At 41.9% G+C, this 16,236-nt stretch overlaps 1 protein-coding gene across 5 annotated transcripts in view; it reads left to right on the top strand.

The window, feature by feature from the left end:
• The window catches only part of INPP4B (inositol polyphosphate-4-phosphatase type II B), a 1,036,387-nt gene that overhangs the window by 892,564 nt on the left and 127,587 nt on the right, over nt 1-16,236 (top strand). For all 5 annotated transcript variants that reach the window (XM_077279254.1, XM_077279258.1, XM_077279253.1 and 2 more), the window contains 2 exons: nt 7,663-7,835; nt 11,133-11,256. In XM_077279254.1, coding sequence (XP_077135369.1) covers nt 7,663-7,835; nt 11,133-11,256 — 297 coding nt within the window. The remainder of the gene's footprint in view (nt 1-7,662; nt 7,836-11,132; nt 11,257-16,236) is intronic.

The raw sequence follows: 16,236 nt of genomic DNA, 5'->3' as shown, positions 1-16,236 counted from the left end.
GATATGACTTGCATTTATTTGTGAAAAAAACAGACATTTGTCAAAAATTATGAAAATTTAGCAATTTTCAAATTTTTCGTTTTTATGCCCTTAAATTAGAGAGTTATATCACATAATATAGTTAATATACAACATTTCCCACATGTCTGCTTTACATCAGCACAATTTTGGAAACATAATTTTTTTTTGTTAGGGAGTTATAAGGGTTAAACGTTGACCAGCGATTTCTCATTTTTGCAACAAAATTTGCAAAACCATTTTTTTTACGGACCACCTCACACTTGAAGTGACTTTGAGGGGTCTATATGACAGAAAATAAACAAAAGTGACACCATTCTAAAAACTGCACCCCTCAAGGTACTCAAAACCACATTCAAAAATTTTATTAACCCTTCAGGTGCTTCACAGGAATTTTTGGAATGTTTAAAAAAAAATTGAACATTTAACTTTTTTTTCACAAAATGTTTACTTCAGATCCAATTTGTTTTATCTTACCAAGGGTAACAGGAGAAATTGGACCACAAAAGTCGTTGTACAATTTGTCCTGAGTACGCCGATACCCTACATGTTGGGGTAAACCGATGTTTGGGCACATGGCAGAGCTCGTAAGGGAAGGAGCGCCATTTGACTTTTCAATGCAAGATTTGCTGGAATTGAGATCGGAACCCATGTCACGATTGGAGAGCCCCTGACGTGCCTAAACAGTGGAAACCCCCACAAGTGACACCATTTTGGAAAGTAGACCCCCTAAGGAACTTATCTAAATGTGTGGTGAGCACTTTGAAACTCCAAGTGCTTCACAGAAGTTTATAATGTAGAGCCGTAAAAAAAAATTTCATATTAATTTTCACAAAAAATGATCTTTTCGCCCCACATTTTTTATTTTCCCAAGGGTAACAGGATAAATTGGACCCCAAAAGTTGTTGTGCAATTTGTCCTGAGTATGCTGATACTTCATATATGTGGATAAACCACTGTTTGAGCGCATGGCAGAGCTCGGAAGGGAAGGAGCGCCGTTTGACTTTTCAATGCAAAATTGGCTGGAATTGAGATCGGAACCCATGTCGCGTTTGGAGAGCCCCTGACGTGCCTAAACAGTAGAAACCCCCCACAAGTGACCCCATTTTGGAAATAAAACCCCCTAAGGAACTTATCTAGATGTGTGATGTGTGGTGAGCACTTTTAACCCCCAATTGTTTCACTAAAGTTTAGAATGTAGCGCCGTGAAAATGAAAAAATAATTTTTTCTTTCCACAAAATGATGTTTTAGCCCGCAATTTTTTTTTCCCCAAGAGTAACAGGAGAAATTGGAACACAAAAGTTATTGTCCAATTTGTCCTGAGTACGCTGATACCCCATACATGGGGGGAAACCACTGTTTGGGCGCACGGCAGAGCTCGGAAGGGAAGGAGCGCCGTTTGAAATGCAGACTTAGATGGATTGGTCTGCAGGCGTCATGTTGCATTTGCAGAGTCCCTGATGTACCTAAACAGTAGAAACCCCCCACAAGTGACCCCATATTGGAAACTAGACCCCCCAAGGAACTTATCTAGATGTGTTGTGAGAACTTTGAACCAACAACTGTTTCACTACAGTTTATAATGCAGAGCCGTGAAAATAAAAAATATATTTTTTTCCACGAAAATTATATTTTAGCCCCCACATTTTTTTTTCCCAAGGGTAACAGGAGAAATTGGACCAAAAAAGTTGTTGTCCAATTTGTGCTGAGTACGCAGATACCCCATATATGGGGGAACCACTGTTTGGGCGCACGGCAGAGCTCGGAAGGGAAGGAGCACTGTTTTACTTGTTCAAAGCAGAATTGGCTGGAATTGAGATCGGACGCCATGTCGCGTTTGGAGAGCCCCTGATGTGCCTAAACAGTGGAAACCCCCCAATTCTAACTGAAACCCTAACCCCAACCCTAACCCCAGCCCTAACCCTAGCCCTAACCCTAGCCCTAACCCCAACCCTAACCCCAACCCTAGCCCTAACCCTAATGGGAAAATGGAAATAAATACATTATTTTAAATTTTATTATTTTTCCCTAACTAAGGGGGTGATGAAGGGGGGTTTGATTTACTTTTATAGCATTTTTTTTTGGGGCGGATTTTTATGATTGGCAGCCGTCACACACTAAAAGATGCTTTTTATTGGAAAAAATAGTTTTTGCATCACAACATTTTGAGAGCTATAATTTATCCATATTTTTACCCACAGAGTCATGTTATATCTTGTTTTTTGCGGGACGAGTTGACGTTTTTATTGGTACCATTTTCGGGCACATGACATTTTTTGATCGCTTTTTATTCCGATTTTTGGGAGGCGGAATGAACAAAAACCAGCAATTCCTGAAATTCTTTTAGGGGGGGCGTTTATAGCGTTCTACGTGTGGTAAAATTGATAAAGCAGCATTATTCTTCAGGTCAGTACGATTACAGCGATACCTCATTTATATAATTTTTTATGTTTTGGCGCTTTTACACAATAAAAACTATTTTATAGAATAAATAATTATTTTGGCATCGCTTTATTCTGAGAGCTATAACTTTTTTATTTTTCTGCTGATGATGCTGTATGGTGGCTTTTTTTTTGCAGGACAAGATGATGTTTTCAGCGGTACCATGGTTATTTACAGTGGGGCAAAAAAGTATTGTCATTCAGCAATAGTGCAAGTTCCACCACTTAAAAAGATGAGAGGCATCTGTAATTTACATCATAGGTAGACCTCAACTATGGGAGACAAACTGAGAAAAAAAAATCCAGAAAATCACATTGTCTGTTTTTTTATCATTTTATTTGCATATTATGGTGGAAAATAAGTATTTGGTCAGAAACAAAATTTCATCTCAATACTTTGTAATATATCCTTTGTTGGCAATGACAGAGGTCAAACGTTTTCTGTAAGTCTTCACAAGGTTGCCACACACTGTTGTTGGTATGTTGGCCCATTCCTCCATGCAGATCTCCTCTAGAGCAGTGATGTTTTTGGCTTTTCGCTTGGCAACACGGACTTTCAACTCCCTCCAAAGGTTTTCTATAGGGTTGAGATCTGGAGACTGGCTAGGCCACTCCAGGACCTTGAAATGCTTCTTATGAAGCCACTCCTTCGTTGCCCTGGCGGTGTGCTTTGGATCATTGTCATGTTGAAAGACCCAGCCACGTTTCATCTTCAATGCCCTTGCTGATGGAAGGAGGTTTGCACTCAAAATCTCACGATACATGGCCCCATTCATTCTTTCATGTACCCGGATCAGTCGTCCTGGCCCCTTTGCAGAGAAACAGCCCCAAAGCATGATGTTTCCACCACCATGCTTTACAGTAGGTATGGTGTTTGATGGATGCAACTCAGTATTCTTTTTCCTCCAAACACGACAAGTTGTGTTTCTACCAAACAGTTCCAGTTTGGTTTCATCAGACCATAGGACATTCTCCCAAAACTCCTCTGGATCATCCAAATGCTCTCTAGCAAACTTCAGACGGGCCCGGACATGTACTGGCTTAAGCAGTGGGACACGTCTGGCATTGCAGGATCTGAGTCCATGGTGGCGTAGTGTGTTACTTATGGTAGGCCTTGTTACATTGGTCCCAGCTCTCTGCAGTTCATTCACTAGGTCCCCCGCGTGGTTCTGGGATTTTTGCTCACCGTTCTTGTGATCATTCTGACCCCACGGGGTGGGATTTTGCGTGGAGCCCCAGATCGAGGGAGATTATCAGTGGTCTTGAATGTCTTCCATTTTCTAATTATTGCTCCCACTGTTGATTTCTTCACTCCAAGCTGGTTGGCTATTGCAGATTCAGTCTTCCCAGCCTGGTGCAGGGCTACAATTTTGTTTCTGGTGTCCTTTGACAGCTCTTTGGTCTTCACCATAGTGGAGTTTGGAGTCAGACTGTTTGAGGGTGTGCACAGGTGTCTTTTTATACTGATAACAAGTTTAAACAGGTGCCATTACTACAGGTAATGAGTGGAGGAAAGAGGAGACTCTTAAAGAAGAAGTTACAGGTCTGTGAGAGCCAGAAATCTTGATTGTTTGTTTCTGACCAAATACTTATTTTCCACCATAATATGCAAATAAAATTGTAAAAAAAACAGACAATGTGATTTTCTGGATTTTTTTTTCTCAGTTTGTCTCCCATAGTTGAGGTCTACCTATGATGTAGATTACAGACGCCTCTCATCTTTTTAAGTGGTGGAACTTGCACTATTGCTGAATGACTAAATACTTTTTTGCCCCACTGTATATCCGTCTTTTTGATCGCGTGTTATTCCACTTTTTGTTCGCCTGTATGATAATAAAGCGTTGTTTTTTGCCTTGTTTTTTTGTTTATTTTTTTGCGGTGTTCACTGAAGGGGTTAACTAGTGGGATAGTTTTATAGAGCGGGTCGTTACGGACGCGGCGATACCAAATATGTGTACTTTTATTGTTTTTTTTTATTTACATAAATAAATGGATTTACTGGGAAATGTTTTTTTTTTCCTTTATTTAGGGATTTTTTTTTTTTTATACATTCTATTTTTTTTTTTTTTACTTTCTACTATTGTCCCAGGGTGGGACATCACTGTATTAGATCAGACCGTTGATCTGACAGTGTGCATATCACTCTGTCAGATCAACGATCTGACAGGGACGTTCAGGAGGCTTTCCGGCGCCTGCTCTCAGCAACTCTCAGCAGGCGCCGGCTAGCCAGGTCATTCCATGCCCCGGAAGGAGTCCCACGGCCATCTTGGATCCGGGGACTCCTTCCGGATCTCATCGCGTTGCTCCGGTGGGAGAGCGCAAGGAGCCCCCGTCCCTGCACGATCCCCCTCTATGCCGCTGTCACTACTGACAGTGGCATCAGAGGGGTTAAATGCCCGCGGGCATTGCTGCGGGGTGTCAGCTGTCATACACAGCTGACACCCGCGCCCGATCACCGCGGCGCTGAGCGTGAGACCGCGGTGATCGGTGCGCCGTACTAGTACTGCTGCTGGCACAAATGCAGTGCCGGCAGCGCAGTACTAGTACGGCGCATGTCGTGAAGGGTTTAACCTTAACCAGAATAAACTATGACTACGCCTAGACTTAGGCCATGTGCACACGTTCAGTATTTTTCGCGTTTTTTCGCTATAAACGTGATGCCTCCTATTATTTACAGTGAATTCCACATTTCTTGTGCAAATGTTGCATTTTTTTCCTCGAAAAAATCGCATTGCGGAAAAAAAAGCAACATGTTCATTAAATTTGCGGAATTGCGGGGATTCCGCACACCTAGGAATGCATTCATCTGCTTACTTTCCGCATGTGGCTGTGCCCACCATGCGGGAAGTAAGAAGATCATGTGCGGTTGGTACCCAGGGTGGAGGAGAGGAGACTCTCCTCCATGGACTGGGCACCATATAATTGGTAAAAAAAAAATTAAAATAATAAATAGTGATATACTCACCTTCGATGGCTCCGGAGTCTTCCCGCCTCTCAGCGGTGCATGCTGCCGCTTCCGTTCCTATAAATGGTGTGTGTGAAGGACCTGCGATGACGTTGCGGTCTTGTGATTGGTCGTGTGACCGCTCATGTGACCGCTCATGTGACCGCGACGTCATCGAAGGTCCTGCACACACACACCATCTATAGGAACGGACGCCGCTGAGGAGATCGGCTGTCTGCAGGTGAGTATAACCATTTTTTTTTTTATTATTATTATTTTTAACATGATATCTTTTTACTATTGATGCTGCATAGGCAGCATCTATAGTAAAAAGTTGGTCACACTTGTCAAACACTATGTTTGACAAGTGTGACCAACCTGTCAGTCAGTTTTCCAAGCGATGCTGCAGATCGCTTAGAAAACTTTAGCATTCTGCAAGCTAATTTCGCTTGCAAGATGCTTAAAAAAAACGCGAAAAAAACGGGAAAAAAACGCAAAAAAAAAATGCGGATTTCTTGCAGAAATTTTCCGGTTTTCTTCAGCAAATTTCTGCAAGAAATCCTGACGTGTACACATACCCTAGAGATCATTACAACAGTTTTTGCAGAGACACTGAACCAGCAGGAGATACTGTAAGGTGTGAAGTTGTTTATAAATGTAAATTAGCTATTGATGGAAATTGGTTGCATGTTAGTGTGACACTGAGCCACTTCTCATGGACAAGCTGTGAGTCAGGATAGTCAAGGAGTCTGAGGTCAAAAGCCAGGAGGGTACATCATAAACGGAGGGAAGATACAAATGCGTAGTTAGGTAACGTTCAAAGGTCAAAACACTGTGACGATAGTGGATCGGAGCAAAGGGGTTAAACAGACAGAGGGTCAAAACGAGGTCCAACCACACTTAGCTGAAGCTATGTCTAGCAGAGGTCTGAAACTAACAGTCAAGCTAAGAACACTTGAAGACAGACCAGCACCTCCCAGTCTCAGATTGGATGGCCGAGCTGTCAATCAAAATACACAGACAGCTCAGCATGCCCCTGCATCAGACTGGATACTGAGCTGTCAATCAAAGTACTGACAGCTTCAGCACACCCCTGAACCATATTGGACAACTGAGCCATCAATAACTGCATCCCAGACACACTGAGTGGTGGAATCGTGACAAGTAGATATCAATTTAAAGGTAACCTTATACTTTATTAAACCCTGAGGAGTACAGCTGAATACATTGATATACATATGTAAAATGTTTAGGTACACAGTCGAGTCTAAATTATGCAAATATTTTGTACCTCATGTTCACCAGCCTACAGACCCTTTATGTAGGTCACATGTAAGATCGGTATACCATTTATTCAATATATACTAGTCCATAGCACCATTAAAAGCAATACATATCAAGAGAAAGATGTGCAATGCAAGAAACACAGCTTTATTAATACATCTAAAATAAAATACATAGACAATATTAGTATACAGTCAACATAAGAAACAAATAGACAAAGAAGAGACAAATAGGGTGGGAAAACACCTGGATAAAAATGTAAACAATGCAATTTCAGTATCTTCTACATGATGACAGTGTACAACTACAAATGCTAAAAAAACACAAATGTTTGTGCTGTCAAGGAGTAACAATATAGAAGATGGCGTAATGAAATAAAGCCTAGGGATATGAGGCACTGATGATTGACTCCATAAACGTGTGGGGTCCCAAGAGAAGCCTCCCAGAATGTGTGAAAACAACAGTAAAAAATTAGTAAACACCCCTTGAAGTCAGCACATGAACAAGAGTTAGAAAGGGAATACTTTCCAAGTGATATGTTTTAGAGGAGCAGAGATCCATCGCACTCCACTTATTTCAGTTGGACAGCTTTGTCTGAGGGTTTGGTCCACTTCCTAAATGTGCTCTGATGCATTTAATACAAATGAAGCTGCAAAATGTTAAAAGAAATTCTTGTGAATGTGTTCTGCTCCATTCTTGGTCCACATCTCATGTTCTCTGCTTTGCACCTGGAAGCGAAACTTGATGAACAGCTGGTATTTTATAATTCTCTTATTATTCAATGGTGATCGTGCCTGTCAGTAACTGGTTGCGGCATCTAACAAATTCATCTGATGTGATGCCTACCTTTTGAGGGCAAGTTTGCATAATATTTTTATGTATTCAGTGTTTTCTCAGCATGGCAGCAGAGTGCCTCGTTTCATGATGTTCTTTCTCTGTTTACTTTGATCACTCTCCTTTTTTCTCTCCTGCAGAAGACTGGTATGAACAGCTCTACCCTCTGATAATTACGCTGAAAGACTGTGTAGCAGAAGTAGTGGAGAAGGCAAAGACATCAATGACTTTTGTTGTTCTTCAAGAACTGGCATGTGGTTTGCCCCAGTGCTTGCGCCTCACCTTCAGACGAGACGTGGTTTTCAGCCAAGCAGTAAGTTCACACTTGAGACCACTGTTGCTGTGTACAGACACCCATTCATTAGGCTCGGAAACAGACAATCAAGCAAATAGTGTAGCAGGTTTAATCCACTGGTATTAAGACATATATTCATTTTATTCCAAGTGGCCAGCAGGTCACATAAAATCTCTAAATAGTTTCTTCTACGCGATGGCCGCATGTCTAACAAAGAGAAAAAAACAACCACTTGAAAAGGAAGAATATTTTATTTTTATGTTTTTGTGTAACATTGGCTACTTATTCTAGGTATACACATTAATAATGAAGTATTATTATTTATTACCAGTTGCTTGCATAGTGACAACAAGTTCTTTAGCGCTGTATAAAGACCATCATCACGAACATCAATCCTGGTCCCTATCTCCTTTAGCAAAGCAGTTACCTATCAGTCATTTTTAAATGGCATGATTTTTATGGGGGCACAATCTATCAAGATCAATTAAAACTTATTTACATCACTTACCACAACCACATGATGTATCCGAAACTCCATCCACTGTTACGCCCAATGACTGTGTGATTTGGTTGGTTAGGCATAACGAGGAGTGGATATTTGGACAAAGTCAGACTCTGCATGCACAATCACCCTTGCAAAGATTGAGAATCTAGCAAATCATGGCCTGTGTGACCCCGTCCTAAAGGTACCTTCACACGAAACGACTTTACAACGAGAACGACAACGATCCGATCGCTGCAGCGTCGCTGTTTACATCGCTGTAGAGATGTCAAACACAGCAGCTCCAGAACGACGCAGGAGCGATCCAGTGACGTAATGGTGACTCACTTATCGTTCTCACAGGTCGTTAGCTCCATGTTTAACATTGCTGGCATCGTTGCTTTTGCTTTCAAACACGACGATACACGCCGACCTGACGACCAAATAAAGTTCTGAACTTTAATCAACGACCAGCGATATCACAGCAGGATCCAGATCGCTGCTGCGTGTCAAACACAACGATATCGCTATCCAGGACGCTGCAACGTCACGGATCGCTATCGTTCTCGTTGTAAAGTCGTTTCGTGTGAAGGTACCTTAAGACAGGTTCACGCCTCCTGAATTGTGACTTTACTCGACCGCTGATTAGCTACTCATTTGATGATCAATGGTCTTAGACTGTTTAAATTGGCAGACCCCATTTCCTATGCACAGAGAATAATCAAAAATACATCATTTAATGTTCATAGGCTTCGATTGTTCTCGGTAACACATGTTTTGCTTACACAGGACAATGTGCAGCGAGACAAATTTTTAAGTCTGCTAAGCGAAATCATTTTACTTAATTAACTAAATTTTGCCTCTTCCTGAGGTGATTATGAGTATGCACTTCAGACTGAGAACAGTTTATTTCAATGAGATTACTGACAAGAGGCCCTAAAAGAATGTCTTCTGTCTTGATCATTGCTTTTTCTCATCTGTCTTCCATTCTGAAAGATTGAGATTTGTGAATGATAATAGCATCATATGAATTTTAGCAATGCAGATGGCATTGCGAAGACTTTAGTGGCCATGTTAAAAGTATAGTAGTGTACTGATCATTATCTCATCATGCAAGATCACAAGAACATATAAGGGTATGTGTCCACGTTCAGGAAACGCTGCGTTTTTGACGCAGCGTTGAGCCGCAGCGTCAAAAACGCAGCGTCCAGATGTTACAGCATAGTGGAGGGGATTTAATGAAATCCCGTCTCCACTGTGCATTAAAAAACGCATGCGGAATTCCCGCAAAAACGCACATGCGGTGCGTTTTTCCAGAACGCAGCATGTTGCTACAATGAGCAAAACACGCAGGAACACCGCAGGTGACCTGCCAGTGACCTCAGGTGCATTTTTGGTCAGGATTTTACCTGCATAAAATCCTGACCAAAGCCTGAAGCAAACCTGAACGTGGACACATACCCTAAAACATAGGGCTACCTACACTTGTTCACAGATGTAATGCGATATCCATCAGTCATTAGTAATTGTTACAGACATCTGGAGCAGTACCAAATCATAGGGAAAAGCCAATAGGGCAATAAACCAGTAGCCTTTCTCACCTACCTACGAGGAGCCAAAATATCTTTTCTCCCTCTCTCCTCATTTTCTATCTCATCAATAATAAGAATGAGACCCTGTGTTTTTGTACCGTAGTTAATATATAAGGTCTATACACACTAATTCCTTGATTTATCATTTGCATTTTTTTTAGTCCCTCTTCTTTCTTTTTGTGCTAAATTCTTGAAAATGCACGTGGTTCAAAGTCTAAAAATGGTCTTTATGTTTGCTTTAGACCTATTTTTGGACCTCTTAGTGCAAAAAGTCACGCATTTCATAAAACGGTGCTCAATTTGCACCAATATATGAGGCGTGTATAAAATCACCCCGGGTGGGGGGCAGAAAATGTGGCAGATTTTGTTACTATTGAAAAGTCATTATTGATGAATCAGCCAAAACATCTGTAAATCTGAAACTTCCCCTCACAATGATCAACATAAAAAACTGGTGAAAACATATAAAATAGACATTAAGAAAAGTTCTAAAGAAAAAGGTGCACGTGAAAGAATCACACAACACCAAAAAAGCAGCACATTCAAAAATTTGAAAGAAGTCGCAAAACTAAAGCACTTACATGATGCAGGAGCCCCCCTTGATAGCAAATTCGAAATGATCGGTACAGCCAAAACATATGCAAACCTGAAACTTCCGCCCAAAATGACCAACATAGAAAAACAGGTGAACACATAGAAAATAGAAAGGTTCAAAATAAAAAACAAAAAATGCAAATGAAAAAGAGGCAAAAAACACCAACAAAAAGCCACAAATGCAATAAGTAAAATGAAAATATTGATAAATGATAACCATATTTATTAACAAGGTCATAAAACTAATGCACTTTCAGTATGCAGAAGCCCCCCGTGATAAGGGCTGAGGTAACGCTGGTGTAAAATACTGATGAAATTACAACTCACACATCTACAAATTCATGGATGGGGTGGTCTCATAGTATTAGAATTGCACACGGATAAGACTAAATACCCCAATTTACAAGGCCAACATTGATGGGTCTGGCTGCATTTTGCATAGAAATAAAAAAAAAATGTGTATGATGTATTGGTCGATATTTTGGCCAAAATACGCAACCTTGTAACCGAAATACAGCAATAAATCATGCCCCAAATCTTCTCATCCACCAATTTCAGCAATCTAGTTCTTTCTTCGTATTTGTGATCCAGTAACCACAGATAAATCAGGTCTTCACATTGTTAATGCTTTTCCTGTTTTATTTTCAGCTTTCAGGATTGATCTGTGGCTTTATGATTAAGCTGCATTCAAGTTTACACAATGAGGGCTTTCTACAACAACTTCACACGGTGGGGTTACTGGTGCAATATGAAAGTCTTCTCAGTACATACAGTAAGTATTACAAACGTGCACACTTGCACACAGGCATATGAGCACGCTGTGAAAAAGGTACTAGAGTTCATTCAGAACAGCTGTGGATTATCTATTTGTTGGATCATTGCCATCTCTATTCATTTAGACAGAAAGTTTGTAATGCATATATATTTTATTTCCATTCTAGCTGAATATTTAAACCACATAATCGTTGTCGATTCTCCTCTATCCCACATTTGTTTATTTTGGCAGTGACTAGTAACCACTTGGCAGATTTCCATTCACTCGTGTTGATTCTGCAATAATTATCATTGACAGAAAAATATTCTCCAACATATCCAATAATGTTTCTGGCCAATGTGGTCTATTTTAGTCATTTAAAGAGATTCTGTCATTCCAATATGGGTAAAACACATTGAACTTTTCATGGTCATGTTTTATATTTAACTAAAGTAATGCGTAGATCAATTCTAGTCCATCCAAATTTTGGGTATTTGGAATGCTGATTCTTTTGATGATGCACGTCAGTGGTCATATTGGATAAAGTTTATTGAAGTTTCATTAACTAAGACCAGACTGTCACGGGGTTACTGACAGAAGACCACAGCGTCTGATTGATCCTAGTCCTGCTCTGAAAAGAAGCACTTCTCCTTCTTTGTAAATGGTGTTTAATTCTTTTGGCACAACAGGGGTTAGTTTGCCATGTTGGAAACTCTGAGCTCTCAGCTGATTTCAGTTAGCCACTCCCATTCCTTTATCATATGGGTACTGATTCAAATCCATATCAGAGCTAGCTTTTGCCTCATGGCTTTTAATTTGGTTTTCCCCCATCCTCCAGTCCCCGGTGCATTCCTCAGTTATATGTGAGTGAATATTTGTACGCTTGGCATTTTCAGTTTACCCTTGTTTGTGTTGCCTTGTTCATCGGATTGGTGTACTGCGGTGCACAGTAGCGCCCCTCTTCCCTGGGTGGGTGAAGAGAACAGACTAATGGCTAATTCAGGAGATTAGGCAAGGATGACGGCCCTAGCATCTTCACCTTCAGAAGTATCCCGGGAAACAGTGAGCTAGGGCACTCCTTAGTGATAGGGATAGGGACAGGGAAGGAGCTCCTGGTCTCAGGTCACCCAACAGCTGAGTCGTGATGTTAGCTCTAACTATAACCATTTTTCTGATGCATTATGGATCCTATTACTGCTCTGTAAGGGCAACTGCTGCAGCTCAGTCTGGAGGTGGCATATTTACGCACGGTTTACTACACATCTGGTGTAGGAATCACGTCCACACTGCGCAAGGAGACCGGATGGCGGAGGAGTATTGCTGTGAGTTTCGGAGGTGGGCCACGGACATTAAGTGGAATGACCGCGCACTCCGTATGAGACTCCAGACATTGATGCAGCAATGTTTCTGGCTATCTGGATTGATCGCCGTCTTTGCCAGAGACATAGGGAGACACCCCTGTATGCCGAAGGCCAGGATCCAAGGGAGATGAGGAACCCATGCAGGTGGGTGCGACAACTCACTCTGGTAAACTATCTGCTGTTCGGCAAAAGGGGGAGTGTGTTTTTACTGTGGTAAAAAGGCCCATTTCATGAGCATGAGTCCTTCCCAACCTCACAGTAAACAACCACTGTAAAACTAGGTGGCCCGGGTTGCGGGATGGTTTGCAACATGGGTGTACTCATCACCTCCATGGGTAGGACACAATATTTTCTACCAGCTGAAATTCACCTATTAAGGTAGACGTGTCTGCATTTCTGGATAGTGGAGCGGGGTTTAACTTGATCAATGCTAGGTTCGTCTAGGTCCGAGGCATCATTCCACATACTCTGTCCAGACCCATACCCATAATTGCTATTGACTCTGCCCCTTTGAGACAGGGGTACTTTACTCATGTCATCTGAGGTTTACATCTTCAGGTAGGGGCTATGCACTCCGAGGTAATAGACTGTTATGTGCTAGAGGGTTTGCCCTTACCTGTGCTTCTTGTACTTCCTTGGCTCGCTCTGCAAAATCCTGTAGTAGATTGACAGACTCAGGAAGTGGTGAAGAGGAGTGTGTATTGTCAAGGACACTGCTTGGGTACCTGGCTTGCTAAGGTGGATACCCAGTCTGTGCCGAAATACCTGTCTGATTTTTGGAATGTGTTCTCGGAGCAGGGGTGCCAAGAACTTCCTCCCTATTGTCCTTAAGACTGCGCCATTAATCTTGTTCCTGGTGCTAAGCTGCCTAAGAGCAGACTGTATAATATCTCTGGTCCAGAAAGGCAGGCCATGAAGGACTATATCACTGAAAGTTTGGCAAAGGGTCATATCAGATCATCCTCATCCCCCATTGCCACGGTGTTCTGTTTTCTGTAAAGAAAAAAAAGATGGGGGGTTATTCCCTTGCCTAGATTTCTGCAAACTCAATATGATCACGGTTCGTGATCCATGTCCTCTTGCTCTCATCCCGGACCTCTTTAATCAAATTGTAGGAGCAAAATGATTTTCAAAACTGAACCTCAGTGGGCTTATAATCTCATTCGCATTAAAGAGGGGTAGAGAGTAGAAAACAGCATTCAGTATGCCTAAGAGACACTATGAGAACCTGGTGATGCCTTTTGGGTTGACGAACGAGTCTTTTAGCACTTTGTAAATTAGTTCTTTAGTCACCTAGTAGGCAGATTTGTGGTTATCTATCTGGATGATGTATTAATTAATTCACCTGACCTTGATTCGCATCAGGTACTTGTCAGGCAGGTCTTACATATAGTCAGAAACAATAAATTATATGTCAAACCCGAGGAGTGTATGTTCTCGGTTGAGGAGATCCCTCTCCTAGGATATTTGTTGTCATCCACCGGTTTTCACATGGATCCGGCAAACATCCGGGTGGTATTAGATTGGGATCTTCCTGAGGATTTGAAGGCATTACAAAGGTTTTTAGGTTTCGCCAACTACTACCGTAAGTTCATCAAACACTTTTTGGTAGTAGCTAAACTTCTGACAAACTAGGAAGGGGACAGACTTTTCCGAGAGGTCCAGGGAGGCATTTTAAACTTTGAAGAGGCGTTTTTCATCTGCGCCGATCCTCATACAGCCTGATGTCTCTCAGCCTTTTATCCATGAGGTTGATGTGTCTTTGGTGGGAGTGAGGACTGTATTGTCGCAGGGTGCGTCTCCTGGTAAATGGCATCCATGTGCTTATTTTTTTTAAAAACTGTCATCTGCAGAGAAAAATTATGACATTGGTAACAGGGAACTCTTGGCAATAAAGTTAACTTTTGAAGAATGGTGTCATTTTTTGGAGGGAGTGGTTCATCCAGTTATGGTGATAACGGATCATAAGAACCTGGTATATTTGGAATCTGCAAAACATCTAATGCCTCGACAGGCAAGATGGGCATTGTTCTTTACTAGGTTTAACTTTTTTGTCACACATCGGCCAGGAAACAAAAGCATTAAGGCAGATGCCTTATCTTGTTGTTTGCCTGGGGGAGGAAATAATTGTAAGACCTTAAGGTACCGTCACACATAACGATTTCATTAACGATATCGTTGCTTTTTGTTTCATAGCAACGATATCGTTAACGAAATCGTTATGTGTGACAGCGACCAACGATCAGGCCCTTGCTGGGAGATCGTTGGTCGCTGCGAATGATCAGGACCTTTTTTTGGTCGCTGATCACCCGCTGTCATCGCTGCATCGGCGTGTGTGATGCCGATCCAGCGATGTCTTCACTGTTAACCAGGGTAAATATCGGGTTACTAAGTGCAGGGCCCCGCTTAGTAACCCGATGTTTACCCTGGTTACCATTGTAAATGTAAAAAAAAAAAAAACACTACATACTTACATTCCGGTGTCTGTCACGTCCCTCGCCGTCAGCTTCCCGCACTGACTGTGAGCGCCGGCCGTAAAGCACAGCGGTGACGTCACCGCTGTGCTGTGCTTTACGGCCGGCGCTGACACAGTCAGTGCGGGAAGCTGGCGGCGAGGGATGTGACAGACACCGGAATGTAAGTATGTAGTGTTTTTTTTTTTTTTTTACATTTACAATGGTAACCAGGGTAAACATCGGGTTACTAAGCACGGCCCTGGGCTTAGTAACCCGATGTTTACCCTGGTTACCCGGAGACTTCGGCATCGTTGGTCGCTGGAGAGCTGTCTGTGTGACAGCTCTCCAGCGACCATACAACGACTTACCAACGATCACGGCCAGGTCGTATCGCTGGTCGTGATCGTTGGTAAATCGTTAAGTGTAACGGTACCTTTAGACTCACTTGTCAGATAATTTTATCCCGAATCTACCCGTGTCGGCGGGGAATACTGTAATTCTGGTGGTAGTAGATGTCACATTCAGTAAGATGTCTCATTTTATTGCATTACCAGCTTTACCAAATGCCAAGTCTTTGGTGCAAATTTTCATCAGGGAAATTGTGAAATTACATAAGATCCCTACCAATATGTTTCTGGCCAGGGGATACAATTTGTTTCCAAGTTTTGGAAGGCATTTTTCACCCGTCTGAGGATCCATCTGTTATTTTCATCTGAATTTCACCCGAAGTTTAATGGGCAGACTGAACGGGTTAACCAGAATCTGGAGACTTATCTTAGGTATTTTGTGTCTGAGAATCAGGAGGATTGGGTTACTTATTTACCGTTAACCGAACTCCAAGTAAATAATTGTTGTCGTGAATCTACTCGTAAGTCCCCATTTTTTGGGGTGTATGGGTTCAATCCTCAGTTCAGCTCATTTAATAAAAATCGTCCTTCTGGGTTACTAATAATTTGAGGAAGATTGGATCCAAATGTAAGTGTATGGCTGATCGGAGACGTTTGGTGGGTTCGGACCTGTGTGTTGGTGACTTGGTATGGTTGTCCTCTAGGAACATTAAGTTGATGGTTCCATCTCGGAAACTGGGTCCAAGGTTTATCAGTCCTTATAAGATCGTAGCCATCTTCAATCTCATAGCATTCTGCCTTGCTTTGCCGCCCACCTTTAGGATCCATAATGTA

Source organism: Ranitomeya variabilis, chromosome 1 (assembly GCF_051348905.1).
Source record: "Ranitomeya variabilis isolate aRanVar5 chromosome 1, aRanVar5.hap1, whole genome shotgun sequence".
Lineage (NCBI taxonomy): Eukaryota > Metazoa > Chordata > Amphibia > Anura > Dendrobatidae > Ranitomeya > Ranitomeya variabilis.
The sequence above is the reverse complement of the archived record's forward strand: the minus strand, read 5'-3'. Positions and strand labels throughout refer to the sequence as shown.